At 54.3% G+C, this 17,668-nt stretch overlaps 1 protein-coding gene and 1 long non-coding RNA gene across 3 annotated transcripts; one reads left to right on the top strand and one right to left on the bottom strand.

Annotated features, from left to right (window-relative positions):
• Positions 1-359: 359 nt before the first annotated feature.
• On the top strand, positions 360-17,136 carry MGRN1 (mahogunin ring finger 1). Of its 2 annotated transcripts, XM_035132199.3 has the most exons (17): positions 360-626; positions 3,101-3,219; positions 3,744-3,832; positions 4,750-4,896; positions 5,978-6,095; positions 6,497-6,563; positions 8,290-8,342; positions 8,678-8,725; positions 9,691-9,759; positions 10,258-10,417; positions 11,258-11,367; positions 12,569-12,792; positions 13,011-13,128; positions 14,356-14,401; positions 14,845-14,970; positions 15,470-15,514; positions 15,827-17,136. In XM_035132199.3, exons 1-16 carry the CDS (start codon positions 539-541, stop codon positions 15,508-15,510), a joined length of 1,623 nt encoding a protein of 540 aa, XP_034988090.2. In that variant the 5' UTR covers positions 360-538; the 3' UTR covers positions 15,511-15,514; positions 15,827-17,136. The 2 variants fall into 2 exon arrangements, with proteins under 2 accessions (XP_034988090.2, XP_034988088.2); XM_035132197.3 differs by lacking the exon at positions 15,470-15,514.
• On the bottom strand, positions 7,203-17,622 carry LOC148683729 (uncharacterized). The gene is made up of 2 exons (XR_015946901.1): positions 17,430-17,622; positions 7,203-7,743 (listed from the first exon to the last, which is right to left on the bottom strand). It is a non-coding gene; the product is annotated as an uncharacterized LOC148683729 (long non-coding RNA).
• Positions 17,623-17,668: the final 46 nt, after the last annotated feature.

Below are 17,668 nucleotides of genomic sequence, written 5' to 3'. Positions count from 1 at the left end.
TCTCAAGAGTAATTAATATCAGAATGTCTCCCCCTCAAGTGGAAACTCTACATTCCTCCATAGACAGCTGAATTGTCACTTTAAACTACATTTTTTAAAATGCAAATCTAATTTTACTTAGTTTTCATGTTGACCTAAAAACCTAGCGCAAGGAATCTGAGGTAAATAAACTCCCCTATCTTCCCCACTCCACATTCACGTTCAGAGTGGAAGCTCTACATTTCCTATCTCTACCGTCCCGTGCTGCCATTGGCTGAGGAACAGGCCCCTCCCCGCGCCAATCACGCCCTCCCATTGTTGTGTTTTTCTCTTCTCCGAGCAGGGCGCGGCGCCTCCTGGGGGTTGTAGTCCGCAGAAGCGTTCTCCTTCCGCGGCGAACCACGAGAAGGCCCTGTGCGCGAGTACTCTCTTTCCCGTGGTGCCCCGCGCGGGAGCGGCCTGCAGGCCTCGCCGCCTTGACAGAGTGTCTGAGGTGCTTCGCTGAGGGAGGAGAGGAGGCTTCGCCCGCGTCGCCCCACCGACCGACCCACCGACCGCCATGGGCTCCCTGCTCAGCCGCCGCATCGCCGGCGTGGAGGACATCGACATCCAGGCCAACTCGGCCTACCGGTACCCGCCTAAGTCCGGTAAGGCCCGGGCCCTCCGCCCCCGCACCTAGTGGAGCCAAAGCCCCCGAACCTCTTGGGCAGCGACCGGCCCGGGAAAGGAATAATAATAATAATAACGATGATAATGATGATGATATTGGTCGCAGTGATCCCTTTTCCTCCTCAGACCCCTCGGCTTCCCCTCCCCAATTTTTTGAGGGTTCTCCCCCCCCCCAACCCACCCAGCGCTGGGGGTCCCTAATATTCCCAGCAGCCTGAGAGGAGAGGCGGTTTTGTTTTTCGGAGCGGCCGCCCAGGCTCTTCCTGGGTCGCGGGGGGGGGTTGGGCTAGATGACCCCTGGGGGCCCCTCTAGCTGCCATTCGTGCATTGCAGGGGCTCGGGCTGCCGCCGTCGTTGTTCATTTCTGCCTGAGGGTTTCACAGGCGTTTGGCATCGCAGAAGCGCATTGCAAAGCAATAGCGCAGTTGCTACCGGTAATTATTATTATTTGATTACGATTGATTTTTCCAAAAATGACAGTATAACAATAACAATACAAAAACAAAACAAATTGACTTCCCTCTAGTGACTAGGCCATGGGTAGGCAAACTAAGGCCTGGGGGCCAGATGTGGCCCAATCGCTTTCTAAATCCGGCCCGCGGATGGTCCAGGAATCAGCATGTCTTTACATGAGTAGAATGTGTCCTTTTATTTTAAATGCATCTCTGGGTTATTTGTGGGGCATAGCAATTTGTTCATTTCCCCCTCAAAAAATATATATAGTCTGGCCCCCCACAAGGTCTGAGGGACAGTGGACTGGCCCCCTGCTGAAAAGGTTTGCTGATCCCTGCTCTAGTCCCTTCCTCGGTTCCATTATTTTTCAATATACTGCATGTTCATTGTGCAATAGCGCAGTTTAAAAGGCCTACAATAAAAATAGCCTTTTTGCCTGGCACCTAAAGATGCAGGCAAGGAAGGCCCCAGCTGAGCCTCCCTGGGGGAAGCGCTCCAGGAAAGGGGAACCACCACCGAAAAGGCCCCTCTTGCTGCTGCTGTTGCTGCTGCCGCCACCCTCTGGGCCAGTTCGCCTGGAGGGATTGGGGTCCTGGGCCATTGAAGAGTCCACAGCAACACGTTGAACGGGGCCTGGAAATGGATGGGCAGCCAGGACGAGAGGACCCTTGGCATTCCCTCCCAACTCTGCCATCCTGATCCCCATTCCAAAAGGTGACCAGAAGCTCCCCCCTCCCGCATCAGAAGAGCCTGGTGGCAGGTGCCTCTTCTGAGAAGCCAGGAGACCACCTGAGCATAGCCCCCCCCCCTTTTCCCCTTGGGGGACCCAGCCGCTGAAAAGGGGCCAGTCAAATGGGCAGAGAGGAAACAAAACACCTGTAAATGTCATTCCTGGTTTTCAATCGTTTGAACATTTCAAAGAGTGGCTTTTCCTGGATGATTTTAATGTATTATTATTTTCCTTGTGAGCCACGTAGAGTTTTTGAAGTTCTTTTATAATCAAGCAGCGTATGAATTTTGTGAAATAAAATAAATAAATAGCCACCGGTCCCAAGGGCTCCTCAATGCCCCTTGGTCCTGGAGGCAAAGAGAGGGCTGTCGATTCCATGTCTCGCTTGTCTGCTTTCTGGCTGAACAGGGATGTTTGCAGAGTTTTGCTCCAATGTGCTTGTGACGCCCCCCCCCAGCTGCTATGAAGCAGAACAGCTGAGAATAGAGCCTCTGTGTTCAGTGGCAGCCTACCTCTGAGTCTCTGGTGAGGGGCCCACCTTCATGGCCAGCTTGTGAGCTTCCCAGAACTGCTCACTGATGGAAACTGGGTGCTAGGTTATATGGGTGTCTCTCTGGCCCTGCCCCCCATGTACAGCTGTAGTGGGCACCCTGAGAGCTGTTGCCCTCGGATCCTGCTTGCAGGCTTACCTTTGGTTGGCCACTCGAAGAGCAGGATTCTGGAACGGATCCAGGCTCTTCTAATGTTCTTCTCATGGCATGCCCCTCCCTCCTCTGAGGCATTGCTTGGTAGCAGCAGTGGGCTGCCCCCTCCTCTTCTCTCCCTCCCCACATTTCGCCTGCCTGCCAGCTCTCTTCTTCCAGGCGTCTGCCAAACAGCAAGGTGGGTGGCTGTAAGCCTGCATTCATTGCACAGCCTGCGAAGGGGGCTCCCTCTACAAATCTTGGGGTGGGGGGCAAAATGAAGCTTTTGGCTGCCAACTGGTGTGGATATCTGCCCTCTCCCACTCCAGAGAGGTTGCTGAGCTCCGCCTTGTGCCAAAGTCCTGCCAGTGTCCTTTGCATCTGTGCCCGATCTGCAGCGCAGGTCCTTTCTCGACTGTGAGGCTCACTGTGTGACTTTGGGCTGCCCTACCCTACAGGGTTGTTGTGAAGATAAAATTGGGGGGGGGAGAACTTTGTACGATGACCTTGAGATCCTTGTGGGGGTGGCGGTGGTTAAAAATGTAATAAATACACACGTAAAACCAGGCCTTTGCCTTCTCTTCAGGGAACTACTTTGCCAGTCATTTTTTCATGGGAGGTGAAAAGTTTGACACGCCACACCCTGAGGGCTACCTTTTTGGGGAGAACATGGACTTGAACTTCCTTGGCAACAGGCCCGTCCAGGCAAGTACTCATGATTTTGGTGCACCAAAATGAACCGGGGGGAGGGGGGGAAGCGCCAGCCAGCCAGCTGTTTCAGAGCACAGCCCCCATCACGGCCATTGGATGGGGGTTGCTGTTGTCTCAAACAGCTGGAGCCTGCCAGGTCCGAGCAGGCTGTCCTCACAGGATTTCACCTGAATTATGTCCTCTCAATTTGAAGGGTTGCAGGTGTGTGTTTTTAAACAACTTTTTCCCTGAGGTTGAATGGGGTTCAGAAAAACAAAGTGAGAAATACTGGTGGATTTCAATTTGGGGACAGACGGACCCCCGATTGCTGAATGTGTACAGCTCTCCCTTTTTTGTTCTTGCTCAAACCCTTCCAGGGATAGCAGACGACGAGGTTCCTCCTGTGTGTCTGGCTGGAGAGAGCCAGCTTGTGCCAGTGGTGGGGGTGGAGACTGGCCTGCCCCCCTCACATCCTCCTCTAAACCTTCCCCCTTGCTTCCTGTGTGCTTTCTCAAGAGGCTCCTGGTTTTTCATTCCAGTTTCCCTATGTAACCCCAGCACCTCACGAGCCAGTGAAGACTTTGCGCAGCTTGGTGAATATCCGCAAAGATTCCCTTCGCCTGGTCAGGTACTGCAGACCCAGACCCCTATGGGGTGAGACTTTTCAGGGGCAGGGTGGAATCGCAGCTGCCTTAGCCTATGCTCTGCTGAGGCCAAGGAGCTTAACATGCAGGCTGTGTGATGAGTTGGCACAGGGGATTGAAATTGTGTCTTTTTGCAAAGAAGGTGCTTAACTTGCGTTCTTTCCATCTGAGCAGCTTGCCTGATTTTCTGACATTCAAAGGCTTCCTTTTTTTATTTTTTATTGTGAGCTCTTGATTGTGAGCTGAAGAGGGGGGCTTCCTTTGTCTGTCCTGGTCTAAGTGTGCTGCTGAACAGAGCATTTTAAGTGGGTGGTGTTTTGAGTTACAACAAAGGCTGCGCTTAATACCGCATTCCACTGTTGCAGTGAATTGTGAAAATCTGGAGATACACAAGATCTAGAAAGCAGGTGGTTTGAAACCTTGCTTTTGCTTGTTTGTAATTCTGGCCAGAATGGAGGGATTGAGAGGGGTGAGTTGAGGGGCTTGAGGAATCTGGGCAGGGGGACATGAATAGAGGCAAGGAAGCAGAGGAGTCTGTCTCCTGAAGATCAGGTGTTTATTATGTATAATATTGTGATAATATTGTTTCATGACATACGTGGTTTCAGAGATCATATAAAATAATAATAATAATAATAATAATAATAATAATAATAATAATAACAACCATTAATATAATAAAACCATTAATGTAATAAATATTGTGTGTATCTTAAAAAGCATTTTAGACAGTCCCATCAGGAGAGCTGGAAATGTGATAGTTGTGAAGATAGTTCGGGTGGGTGGGTGGTAATAAAGAAACAGAGACGGCTCAAGGATTGAGTTTCTGCAGCAGGTGAGAGATTGCAGCAAGCTTAATGTCTGAGCTCACCTGCCATGACTCAGCCTCCCTTTACATTAGGTACAAAGAAGATGCAGACAGCCCTACCGAGGAGAATGGGAAGCAGAAGGCCTTGTACAGCCTGGAATTCACCTTTGATGCCGACGCACGCGTTGCAATAACCATCTACTGCCAAGCGACAGAGGAGTTCATCAGCGGCATGGCCGTGTGAGTGCTGGGACCCTGGCCGCGAGGGGCCTTGTGGGGAGCCCGTCAAAGGGATTGTGTGTCTTTTGGAGACATCATCTTCACCCACCCATAGTTCTGTATTATTTTATTTATAAAAGTATTTACACACAGCTGTTTCATTTTTTAAAGCCGTTTACAACAGTAGTACATAAAGCCATACAATAAAAACCATATAGAAAAGTTAAAATCAGACATCAGATAACTCTTGTGGAAAGACGTACTTTTAATTGCCCGCATCAGCCTGGCAGACTAGAAGAGTATTCAGCAGGCATTTAAAGGTTGAAACAGAAGACGCCTGCTTGATCTCCAGTGGCAGAGAGTTTCACAGGACTGGGCCGATGACACTGAAGGCTCAGTTTCATGTTGTTGTCAGATGAGCCTTGCCAGCTTGGAGAATGACCAACAACACTCCTGCCCATAATCTCCTTGATAGAGCTGGGCTATAAGGGATTAGGCGATCCCTGAGGTACCCTGGACCGAAGAGGTTCAGGGCTTTGTAAGCGAATACAAGGACCTTGAACCTGGCTCAGGAGTAGACGGGCTTTAGCAATGAAGCCCCATGTTGTTGGCTAGACATTCTGCACCAGCTGGAGCTTCTGAACCAGATCCAAGGGCAGCCCCACAAAGAGCGGATTGCAGTAGTCCAACCTTGAGTTACCAGTGCATGGACTACAGTGGTCAGGCTATCCCTGTTCTGGAACGGTTGTAGCTGGCGAACCAGGCGAAGGGATGGCGACCTTAGCTCTTAAATTCACCAGCTTGGCTCAGCAGAAAATCTATTGCCCTCCCCAAGGTCTGGCATCCCTGCACCACTGAGAGAACTGCAGCCTGGGGTAGTTTGGAGATGCCCTTCTTTTCTTTATGTCCAGAAATGTGCTAGCTTAGCTTGGGGTGGCTGCAGGAGGCAGGTCCACATGCACATGACATGGTTTGCTGCGCCTTCCGTTGCTTTCGGCCTGTGCTTCGCCATGACACGGAAAGGTGCCGGGTGGGGCCTGTGAGAGCCCAGGAGCAGCCTCTGGGTGTGATGCTGAGCCTCTCCTCTTCTCCCTGCCTGCAGCTACAGCACAAAGAACCCTTCTCTGCAGTCGGAAACGGTGCATTACAAGCGGGGAGTCAGCCAGCAATTCTCACTGCCCTCCTTCAAGATAGACTTTTCGGACTGGAAAGATGACGAGGTGACGTTTCTGGCCTCAGTGCCTCCCAGATTTGGGTCTTTTAGCTTAGCAGAGTCACATAGGCTCGTGTTTCTCCCTCCTGCCTCCCCCGTCTTCATGAATTTGGTCTTGGGGGTTTGGAGGTTTGAAAGCAAAGCAGTTGTGGTGTCATCAGCACAAGAACAAATTTATAATGGTGGTGGGAAATGAACTAAAGATCTTCCAAGGGGAGGAACTGGAAGGAGGGGAGGAAGCTGAGTGGCTGCTTGTCCTTCCTTCCCATCCTGTTATGGCTTCCAGGCCATCGTGACAACCACAAAAAGTATCTCCCCACCACCACCACAAAAGGAGGTTTTCCATATGGAAAGCCACAGGACTCCCTACCAGCAGGACTAACCCCTCTGTTTGCTCCTTCCTTCCAGCTGAACTTTGATCTGGATCGCGGCATCTTCCCCGTCGTCATCCAGGCTGTGGTGGATGAAGGCGACGGTAAGACCCACTCCCCCTCTTTGCCTTCGTGCCCCTGGGAAGCGGAAGCGATCGGGCTGGCTCAAGTGCACCAGTAGGCTGGGGTGGCCTTCCCAAGGGGCCAGACTGCACTGGAATCCAGACAGTCCTGGGAAAGGTCTCCACTATGCTAGGTCTCTGTGTTGGAGCTGAGCAGGGAGCAGGAGGGAAACTGGTTTGCAGGCTCTTGGGCAGGACTCGGCTCATGCCACCTGTTCCCATCTGGGACGGTCCCCTTGCTCATAGGCATCTTCTTGCGTGGAACACAGGAGAGGCTGTGTCCCCTGCTAAAGAAGGCCTGTGCTTTAAGCCAAGCAGAAGACCCGCGTTGCCCAAGAGATTGGGATCGCCAGCAGTGTTAGCAGGTTAACTTCAGTGTTTCCTATTCTTAGAATAATTGCGTACCCCTTTTTGAGAATTCAGACTTACTGATGTACCCTTTCTCAGGAGAAGTATTTTTTATATTTTGCTGGAAGCCACCCAGAGTGGCTGGGGCAACCCAGTCAGATGAACGGCATATAAACAATAAAATTATGGATAAAAGAATTATAAAGCTGTTTTTTTAAAAAACGAACAAACATATAATGCTATTTATAAAGAATTATTAAAGTTACCCCCTTATTATTGTTGTTAATTGGGTAGTTTTAATAATACAGTCAAACCTTGGTGTTCGAGCAGCTTGGTTCTCGAGCATTTTGGCTCCTGGACTCCGCAAACCTGGAAGTGACTGTTCCAGTTTGTGAACTATTTTTGGAAGCTGAACGTCCGTCCGACAGGGCTTCCGTGGCTTCTGATTGGCTGCAGGAGCTTCCTCAGCTGATTTATCTAGCTAAGAGCAAATTCTGCCGTGAACCCTCTGAAGCCCTTTTGTGTGTCCCTGCGGATACACAGATCACACTTTGGGAAACATCGCTCTTAGTTTCATCTGTGACGCTTCAGAGAGATATCCCTGGGAGGGAAACGACAATTCGGGCCTGCTCTCCTTCACTTCCATAGTGGGATCTCTTGTGCTGGAAGTTTTCAAGCCAGGACAGCAGAGAGGAAGTCTCTTCTCTCTCCCTGCTCCCACTTCCTTCAGTTTCTGTGAGTCAGTAAAGCTGGAGACAATGGCGATGTTGTTTGAAGGAGCTATTGCCTTTCCCTGTTAGCTTTCCCGATCAGGCTGTGGGAGAGAAAACGAAAATATTATCTTCTGTTTGTGTAACTGGGAGCCTGGGTCAAGAAGGGCCCCCCCCCAGCCTGTGGTCACATGACAGTTCGATGAAAAGGTCAGCGCAGCGGGCGGCAGCTGTGAGAAAGGGGAATTCCATGCCAGGGAGCATTAGGAAAGGAGTCAGAACAAAAACTGCCTATGCTTGGAATCCTGGGTACATTTCTGGTTGCCTTGCCTCAAAAAGGAAATTACCGAGCGGGAAAAGGGTTCAGAAAACGGCTTGGTACAGAACCGCCTGTTCACCTCCATCGTATGCATTGATTGCGCACAATTTCTTCCTTGGTCACCTCGAAAGCTCTGCTGCCCATATGACCATTTGGGTAGAGCCTGTGCAGCTGGGCTGGTGGGAAATCCCGACTCTCGAGAGTCCTACCGCTGGAGGGCTCAGGCCCTGATCCTCCTCCTCCCTTGTAGCCTGGCCTGAATCTCTGATGGGGCATTTGGGCTGCCTGTCGCCTTGCCCCTGATCTCATGGGCCTTCCGCTTTCCCCGCAGTTGTCGTGGAAGTGACTGGCCACGCCCACATCCTCCTGGCTGCCTTTGAAAAGGTAAGAAGCCCCCTTTTGCCCCATCTGAGCAGGAGATGGCTTTGGGGGGTTGCTGGACTAACAGCACTGGGAGAGGGCCAAGACATTGCCTTGCCTTCTCCACGGCTCCGGCCTCTCTTGCCGGGCTCCTTTTCGCTGCTCTCTTGCCCTGTTGCGTTTGGTGCTTTGAGTGGGGAAATCTGCAGAATCTGGCAGTTTGGATTGTGTAATCGGAATAAATCCTGAAAATGCAAGTGGGTCTGTGCATAGAAGGAGGGGTTTGCTTAGCGAGCGGCTGAAGACTTCCCATATTAAATGTGCCAACCTACCTCTCTCGTGTCTTTTCCCCTCACCAGCATGTGGATGGCAGTTTCTCAGTGAAACCTTTGAAGCAGAAGCAGATCGTAAGTCTTTGCCTGCCTGCGAGGATGTGGCTAGATACATATCCTTAAGGATGTGGCTTGGCAGAGGTGCTGGCTGACATCCCAGAGAGGCCTGAGCCCTTTCCCACTACCCAACTTAGCAGGGCCCATCGGATTTACTACACTGAGAACGTGTAATGCAAATATTTAAACAGATTTTTTTAAAGGAGGTTTAGGCAGATTCACAGACGATAAAGTTCTCCGTGGGTCCTAGGCATGATGTCCACAGGATTGAAGGCAATGTGCCTCTGAATCAACGCCATTTGTTGCGAGTCCCAAATAAGAACATCAGAAGAGCCTGTCTGCTGGATCAGGCCAATGGCCCATCTAGTCCAGCACCCTGTTCTCACAGTGGCCGACCAGATGCCTATTGAGCTCTCCCCCTCCCCTTTCAAGCATCCAATGTTCAGGTGCATGGTGCTTCTGACGGGGGGGGGGGTGTTGCAACATGGCCATTGTGGCAAGTAGCCCTTGAGGTGGGGAGGGTGCTGCTCCTCCTACTCCCCTGCATTGCCTGTGGGGTTCCCAGAGTCGTCTGATTGGCCACGCTCAGTGAAGAGCAAATTGCTGCCCTTTTATTCTGGTTTTGGTTTCCAACCTGTTTTCACCTTTTTTTCTCATTTGCCTTAGATGGTTGTTTGTTTGTGTTTAGTTTTCAGCTGTGTATTTGTATCGTGTTGTGATTAACTTCCATTGCAAGCTGCCTAGACCAGGCATCCCCAAACCTCGGCCCTCCAGATGTTTTGGACTACAATTCACATCTTCCCCGACCACTGGTCCTGTTAGCTAGGGATCATGGGAGTTGTAGGCCAAAACATCTGGAGGGCCGCAGTTTGGGGATGCCTGGCCTAGAATATCCTAGTGGAAATAATAATAACAATAAATAAATAAATAGTTAAGAATAACGGTTAAAAAAGAAGCAAGCAGCATTTCTTGCTTCCCCACAGGTGGACCGGGTCAGTTACCTGCTTCAGGAGATCTATGGCATTGAGAACAAGAACAACCAGGAGACTAAGGTGAGGAGGGAGGGAGAGAGGGGAGGCCATCCAACTCTCCCAGGGCTGCAAGGCAGTCAAAGACCACGAGAGGAGCACATCCCTCTGCCTAAAAGGGGAGCAAGCCGAGGCTCTCCTGTGAACATTCCCTTTTGAGGCCTTTGCTCTCCAGAGAGAGAGAGAGAAGTTGTCTGTTGACCCACAGCAGCAGCTCAGAGCTGTGGCTTTCTTCCAGCATCTGCTGAAGCCGAATCCTGCTAAGGCACCTTGTGAGTGTGTGCCTCCCAGGTTCAAAATTGGGGGGCTTTGCCTGTTCTAGGCGGGGTTGATCTTCCTCTGAAGGAGGAGGAGGCCCAGGAGCCACTGGCCACCTGCTGCCAGTAGCAGAGGGTTGGGTTGGGTGGTTCTGTCTGTCAGAGTCCGGAAAGGGGCCCCTGGATTTCTGTAGTACAGCAAGGATTCTGAACGCTGAGCTGGGCCACAGGAGCATTCAGTGAGTTCTCTGTCCCCCCGCTGCAGCCCTGTGACGATGAGAACAGCGACAACAGCAATGAGTGCGTGGTGTGCCTCTCTGACCTGCGGGACACCCTCATCCTGCCCTGCAGGCATCTTTGCCTCTGCAACTCGTGTGCCGACACCCTGCGCTACCAGGCCAACAACTGCCCCATCTGCCGCTTGCGTGAGTAGCCGGAGGGCGGGGCGGGGCGGAGGCGAGGGAAGAAGCCCTTTGCAGGCCAGGAGGAGGCCAGCAAACCCGGGCCTTGAAGCACAGAGACTTTTCCACTGGGGGCTGCCAGTCTCATTGCACGGAGCAAGCTTGTTTTCTGGTGCCAGTGGATTGGGGAGCCAGTGGATTCAGGTCTCAAGGAAGGAGATTCCGACTAAGTATTAGGAATAATTTTTGGAGGGCAAGAGGCGTTTGACAGTGGGAAGGACTCCCTTGGAAGGTGGCAATCTCTCCTCCACTGGAGGTTTCTAAGTGGAGGTCCGGTGGCCATTTGTCAGGGATTCTTCAACTGCGATTCCTGCATTGCAGGGGGTAGATGACCTCGGGGTCCCTTCCCACTCTACAGTCCTAGGATGCTGGGGGGGGCACATTTGTTCCCCCTGTTCAGCGAAACTCCCATGGGAAGTCCTTTGCTGATGGGCAGGGATGGAGCAGGGAAGCATGAACTCTGTGGATTCAATTTCTGTGGTATAGCACGGTGCACAGGCCTTGCCACACGAGCGCAGGAGCATTGCAGGATTCCAGGATCGGTGCCCATGCCTCTTTCTGATGCCTGTCCCTTTAAGGGGCACCTGGAAAGGTTGCTTAAGTCAACACTGCCTGCCTCCCTTTGCAAGAGCAGTTGCTGCTGTGTTCCCCAATGGACGTGGCTAGCAGGTGGCTTTGGGGTTCCGACTCCCAGAAAACTCTGCCCACAGCCCAACCCGTAGGAGGCCAAGATGATGTGCCTTGCCCCTGGCAGATTTCGGGTGCAAGAGATGAGACTGGACTCCTCTTGCCTTCCCCCCTCAGCCTTCCGAGCCCTGCTGCAGATCCGAGCCGTGAGGAAGAAGCCCGGGGCCCTATCTCCACTCTCCTTCAGCCCTGTCCTGGCACAGACCCTGGACCACGACGAGCATTCGGTGAGAAGCAGCCTCAGGCATCCCGGGAGGGGTCAGCAGAAGGGGTGCTTTCACCCCCAAAGCACACTAGAAGCACTGGGTGTGGGGAGGACGCATCTCTGTGTGGGGTGGAGGGGAGTTGGTTTGGGTTCTGGGCAGGCATGGGCTCAGCCCCACCCTTGCTGGGGGCTCCAGGAGGCCTTTTCTGCTGAGCCTTGGCTGTCCCCCTCAGGTAATGGGGGGATGGGGTCAGCCTGCCTCGTAGAAGGACAGGAGGCCATAAAAATAGCAAAGGGGAGAGACAGGGAAGGAGGAAGAGGAGTGTTGATATCCCTGTGGGTGGGAATAGCTGTTTTCTTTTGTTTTCTTACTACTACTACTAATTATTATTATTATTATTTATATGCTGCCCATCCAACTGAGTTGCCCCAGCCACTCTGGGCAGCTTCCAAACATTTAAAACACACTCTCCCCCCCTTCCCTCCATCTGGGGGCCCATGGCAGCAGCAGCTTACAGGGGGTTCCCAGGCAGCCTCCCCCCTGGGCTCTGATCAGTCCCAGGTCTGCTGAGCTTTCGCCTGGGGTGGGGGTGGCTTCCTGTGCCTCCAGACTCTCTCCTGGGACTGGTGCAAGCAGAACATCGGCACCTGAGCCCTTCGCCCTCCTGTGGTTTCCAGCAACGGGTTCAGAAGTCTTGCTGCCTCCAACTGTTGAGAAATTGGCCAGCCATCCTAGCTGGCATCCGCTGAGAGCCCTCTTCCTCCATGAATTTGTCCAGCCCTCTTTCAAAGCCATCCAAGTTGGTGGCCATCGCTTCCTCCTGAAGGAGGGAGTTCCATAGTTTAATATTGTGCTGTGTGAAGTAGTGCCCCTCCCCTATAAGGAGTGTGAGATTTTGGGAAGATTTCAAACTCCTTTTTGTGGTTCTTGTTATTTTTCTCTCCGGTGTTTTTATCATCCTTAAATGTTGTAAGGAGTTAAAAGGTGGCGTATAAATGTGTACATTAATTCCGTGGCCCTCCGTGGGTGTCTTCTAGTGCCAGGCAGTGTGTTTAGCTGCAATTCCTGCAGTGGGGGTTGGACTGGGTGACCCTGTGACTCCCTTCCAGTCCTGCAGTTCTGTGAGGGCAGAGCTCAAGAGACTTCAATGCCCTAGGGATCAATCTGCAATGACGGATGGCAGTGGCTGAGCTTCTGTCTTCCTCTGCTCCTCCCTCCACAGTGTTCGGACAACATCCCACCGGGCTATGAGCCCATTTCTTTGCTGGAAGCCCTGAATGGCCTGCGCTCCATCTCCCCCTCCATCCCCTCGGCTCCCCTCTACGACGAGATCACCTACACAGGGGTCCTGGATGGCCTCCCCCTCTCTGGAAGACCCCTGGTGGGGCTGGACCGAGCTGTGGAGAGCAGTCATCAGAAAAGCAAGCACAGCAAGTCTCCAGACAGGTGAAATCTTGTGGAGAAGCCTCTTCGGGTCGCTCCCTCTTGTCCTCCCCTACGCCAAGTCCATCCTCGTTCCGTTTCCCAGTCCAAACCTTCCTCTGCCCAATGCCTGAAGCTCAGGGCTCCCAGCGCCTTTGCCTCTCGCCCCAGAGTCAATCCCCCCCGCCATGCGAGCCGCTGCCAATCCCCTGGGTTGTAGCTGTGTCTCTTGCTCTCTGCAGCACCCTCCGGTCTCCCTCGTCACCCATCCACGAAGAGGATGAGGAGAAGCTTTCGGAGGACTCAGACTTGCCACTCAGCGGGACGGAGCTTGTGCTGCAGGAGGTCAGCTCCCCAGAGGTGAATCTCTCTCACACTCACTCTCTCTCTGTCTCCTGCCTCTTTGCTAAGCCTGCAATGGCCTGCTGATGGAGTCGGGCTTGGGGCTGCTGTGAGCCTTGCTGAGTTGGCAGCCTCAGGTAGGTGCCTGCCTACTGTCTGTTCCTGCTGACAGCTGAGCAACCGCAAGAGCTCCTTGGCCATGTTGGACTCTGTGTGTGTGCGTGCATGTGCAAACTGACAAGTGGAGGTGTCTGGTTCTGTGTCTTCTTGCAGAAAGTTGTAGTTTTTACTGGCCCCGGGAGGTGGCCAGCACTCCAGGGGAGAGATGAGCTGCTCTTGCCCTCTGCTTGCGGCAGTGCTGGTGGCTAGGGAAGGGGGCAGGCCCTCTTGATGTTGGGCAGCAAGCAAGACCCCTCTCTTCAAGGGCTCTGGCAGGGGCCTCCCTCCCCACCAAATGTGACGATTGAGGAGGAAGGATCCCCTTCGGACTTCCTCACCATCACGCTGGGAAGAAGCATCCCCTCCATTCCTGGCTTCTGCTCCTTTCCTCCCCATGACAGTCTAGCTTAGCACACCAGTCCCTTCCCACGGCTTCCGGAGCCTCTCCCCTGATTGAAGGAACGGCAGCTCTCTTTCCTTCTCCTTGACTTGTCAGCCTAGGAAGCCGAGTGCAGCCTGGCTACCAGATCAGGGGATTTCCCACCGGGTGTGGAGGGGCAGTATTGCCTCTCTATCTCCCCGCTGGCCTTGGGTGCCTGGGCTCCCCCTTCCACGCAGCTGCCGCTTGGGCCTAGGGCAACAGGCGTCCAGAGAGGCATTGGCAGCAATCTTCCAGTCCTTGAACCCTTCTGGTTTTTATTCCTGCTTGCTGGGTTTTGTGTCATATTTTTATTTATTTTATTTCTGTACCACCCTATACCCAAAGGTCATATGCTAGGCCTTTTTTGTCATTGTGGTCACCTGCTTTGAATATACTTTTTTTTAATAGGAGAGCTGGGCATACATTTTACTGAACCAAAAAAAATTGCCCTTTTCCCCCTCGAGAGCCCCAAATGTCTCTTTCAATGGGATCTGGAGCAAACCTATTTCCTGCATGAAAACAAAACTCCCCGCTCTGGAACGGTGTTGGTTTCTTCCCATTTGGAATGCAAAGCAGGGGGCTGTATAGCCACCCTCCTCCTTTACCAGAAATGAGACCCTTTTCTTTTTCTTTTTCTCCTCCTCCTCCTCCTCCCATCTTTCAAGAGCCTTACAGCGGAAGAAGCAGAGGCAGCCAGCCCCCTGCAGCAAGGTGAGCACTCCCTGGGCCTGTGGTGGGTGAGAACTGGTGTGTGGGGGGGGGGAAGTATCCTGACCCTCTGGCCTGATCCCCTCCTGGGTATATGGCATGTCCGTGCTGTTAAACATGGGCCTGGAAAGAACCCCACTGCTGGGACTGGTCCCCTGGAGGGGCAGCTTGGGCAAAGGGGAGCAGGCATGGGAGCAATGCGTAGTGGTTAGAGTGCTGTACCAGGACCTGGGAGAGACCACGGTCCAGGAAGCTCACTGGCTGTGACCTTGGGGCTGCCGCCGCCTACCTTTCAGAGTTGTTGTGGGGATTAAATGAGAAGGGCAGGAGAACCACTAGAGACGAAATGCAGAAATGGGAAGACCTTTGGGAAACCCTTGACCTGGGGTGAGGGAGTGGCAGCATGCCAAGGCGCTGAGGCTTCCCCTTCTCTCTCCCTCTCGCAGGTGCCCAGCCTCCCTCTGTGGAGGCCCTTGTCCAGGAGAGCAGCAGCAGCAGCAGCAGCGCCACTTGTGACCCCAGCAGCCTCCCCATCCTGGAGAGCGAGCTGCCAGCGGACGTCTACCTGCCAGGTAACGTCGAAAGGAGCCCTCGGTGGTGACTGGCGCTTCCTTTCCCTCCGCTGAGAGGGGGGTGATGTCCTCACTTGGCCAAGAAGGAAGGGCCCTGGCCCACCTGCCACCACGCCCCACCCCTCCACCTTCACATGCCACCCTGGCTTTTCCTGCTCCTGCACCCCTGGCCTGGCTGCTGCTTTTGCATTGCTGCTGCTCTCCGTGCAGCAGCCACGGCCCTGTTCTGCACGTCCACACCATGCAGGCCCCATCCGTGTGGCACAAGGAGGAGGGCAAGTGGGAACGGGGGGTGGGACACACATGCAGAGGAGGCCAGAAGAGGCTGAGAGGCAGAGGGTGAGGCTCGTGGTGGGTTGCAGAAGAGGCCTCCGCCCCGCTCTCGGGCACCACCCGATGCCCACGCATGGCACAGCAAGGGGGCGTCTGTCCGTCCGTCCGTCTTTTCTGACCGCTTTTTCTAACGTCTCCCCCCTTTCTGTCTGCCCCGCCTGGGCAGCCCTCGGCCCGGACTCCTGCTCTGTTGGGATAGAGGAGTAAGCTGGTACGTCTCATCTTTCCTCCCTCTACGCTGGCGGGGGCCTCTTGGGAGGGAGGGTGGGGAAGGGCAGCCAGAAGGGGGGCGAGGGGGCGGAGGAGAGAGAGGGGCCTGAGATGCACTGGGCACCTTCCGCCCTGCTGTTGGCGGTCTCTTTCAGCAGCCAGGCACCCACCTCAGGGGGCTGGAGTTGGGCTTCTTGCTCCCACCCTATGCCTGGGGGGCAGGAGGGCTGAGAGGATCAGCAGCAGCAGCAGCACCAGGGCTCCTGAGCCAGCCTCTTTCTTTCTTTCTCCCCCCCCCCCCCACCAACCACAGGATCTTCTGACTTCGCTGGCACCCTCCCTGGCCGTGGGACCAGCCAATCCGGGCAGCCCTTCCTGTTCAGCAATCCCCGCCTCTGCGTGGAAAGTGGGCAGAGCCCGCCCTTAGCGCCTGGCTCGGGGGTTTGAAAGCCGCCACCACCACCGAGGTGCTCACCATGCCAAACGTCCAGGCTCCTCCTCTGGGGCGGTTCCTCTTCCTGCCTGCCTGCCTGCCTGTGGGGAAGCAGCCCCCTCTGCCCCCCTTCCTCTTCCACCAGCGAAGGATCCTTTACGGGATACTGATTCCAATGCTGTGGCACAAGACAGACATTTCCCCTCTGCGGGGCTCAGCCTCGGACCAGGACTCTTCCCCCCTCCCTCTAAGGGACTCTTCAGTGTCTTTGTACAGAAATGCATGATATTCAACACCCTCATTGGCCGTCAGGCTGGTGGGATGGAAAAGATTTCCTCCTGCCTTGCTGTGCTCTCTTCCTGCCCCCCCCAGCTCTCTTTGGACATATCTGTTGGCGCCTTGGCCTTTTCAACTCTCTGCCTTTGATTCCCCCCCCCCTACTGCTTTCCAGCCTGTCTGCTCTGCACCCAGCTGGCACTTGGGCCTCCTGGCAGGACCCCCCCCCCCATCTAGGCACATGGGGCGGGACACTTCTTTCAGCTCCTGCAGAAAGGGAAAGTGGGGAAGGCACAAGGCACTTGCTTGCCCCCCTCCTCCATGGACTTTCTGCCAGGGGGGTGGCTGGACTCCAGAGAGGAAGCCAGCGGGGGGCGGGAGGGCGCTGGTGGGACTCAGCTGGAAGTGGCCTGAGGCTCCCCACTGTGTCTTCTGCCCCACAGCTACCCCTCCTCCATCACCACGACCTGCTGCTTTGCTGCAGGATTTGGGGGCAGAGCAGCAGGACCAACCTGGGGGCACTTTTGCTGGAAGGTGACGCAGAACCTGCAGCTTCCTCTCTTGCCTTGAGGCCGGGGCATCTGGTGGGTCCCCCCCCCCCTTGTGCTGCCTGTGGCACAGAGCAGGAGCCTGTTCGCCCCCACCTTGAGCTCCACAGTTTGGGGCTGTGCCCAGGTGGCCTTGTGCCTTCTTCTCCTCCTCTTCCTCCCTCCCTCCCAACTGCTTCACCCAGAAGGCGGTGGGGTGGGGGGCGTCCTTGTGGACTAGCTGCCTGAGGGGCTGCCAGCTGCTTCCTTGCCCCCCCCAACTGCCACCTTTGAGGGGGCCACTCTCTTTCCAGGCCCAGAGGGCAGAGCTGGGCCAATGTGTTTCTATATTTATAGTAATAAACCCTCCTGTGTCGGTCTGGTTGATGCTGGTGACTGGAAGTGGCTTTGTCTTGTTGGTTTCTTCCTTCCCGGGGTCAAGTGGGGCACATTGACCATGTGGGCGGACGGGGGCACACGCAGTTCCACTCTCTTCACTGACCTGAGGAAGCCTCCTGCCTTTATGGGCCTTATGCCAAGTCAGACTCTTGGTACCTTGAGAGGAGTGACATAAATGTTGGGAGTGGCAGTGCTCTGGGTTTGCCTTCTGCCCCTTCCTTCCCTGCCCAGCAAGCCCTTCTTTCCCCCAAACCCCAGTCAGGAGTGGGTCTCCCACTCACCCGCTGGCAAACGCTTTTGACCCAGATGCCAGTGCCCTCTCATGCCAGGCCAGTGGTCCGTTCAGTGGGGCTGGTGGAGGAGAGATCCACCTTTCATCCTTCAGGGGGCGGCAGCTGCCTTGGGTGGGGTGCCCCAGGGAGGGGAGGGGTGGTGTTGTGCTCTCAGCCAGGCCTAACTGGCCCCTGCCCTCGCAGATCTTTCTCCCACCCTGGCAGGTGAGCAGGACAGTTTGTTCCTC

Source organism: Zootoca vivipara, chromosome 13, assembly GCF_965207765.1.
Source record: "Zootoca vivipara chromosome 13, rZooViv2.hap1.1, whole genome shotgun sequence".
NCBI classification, from domain to species: Eukaryota; Metazoa; Chordata; class Lepidosauria; order Squamata; family Lacertidae; genus Zootoca; species Zootoca vivipara.
Note: the sequence above shows the minus strand (reverse complement) of the source record. Positions and strands in the feature narration are given on the sequence as shown.

Coding starts and splice junctions, on each gene's coding strand:
- MGRN1 (XM_035132197.3), top strand. CDS start 539: ATGGGCTCCCTGCTCAGCCGCCGCATCGCCGGCGTGGAGGACATCGAC. Junction 4,897..5,977: donor TTCATCAGCGGCATGGCCGT/GTGAGTGCTGGG, acceptor CCCTGCCTGCAG/CTACAGCACAAAGAACCCTT. Junction 13,129..14,355: donor AGGAGGTCAGCTCCCCAGAG/GTGAATCTCTCT, acceptor CCATCTTTCAAG/AGCCTTACAGCGGAAGAAGC.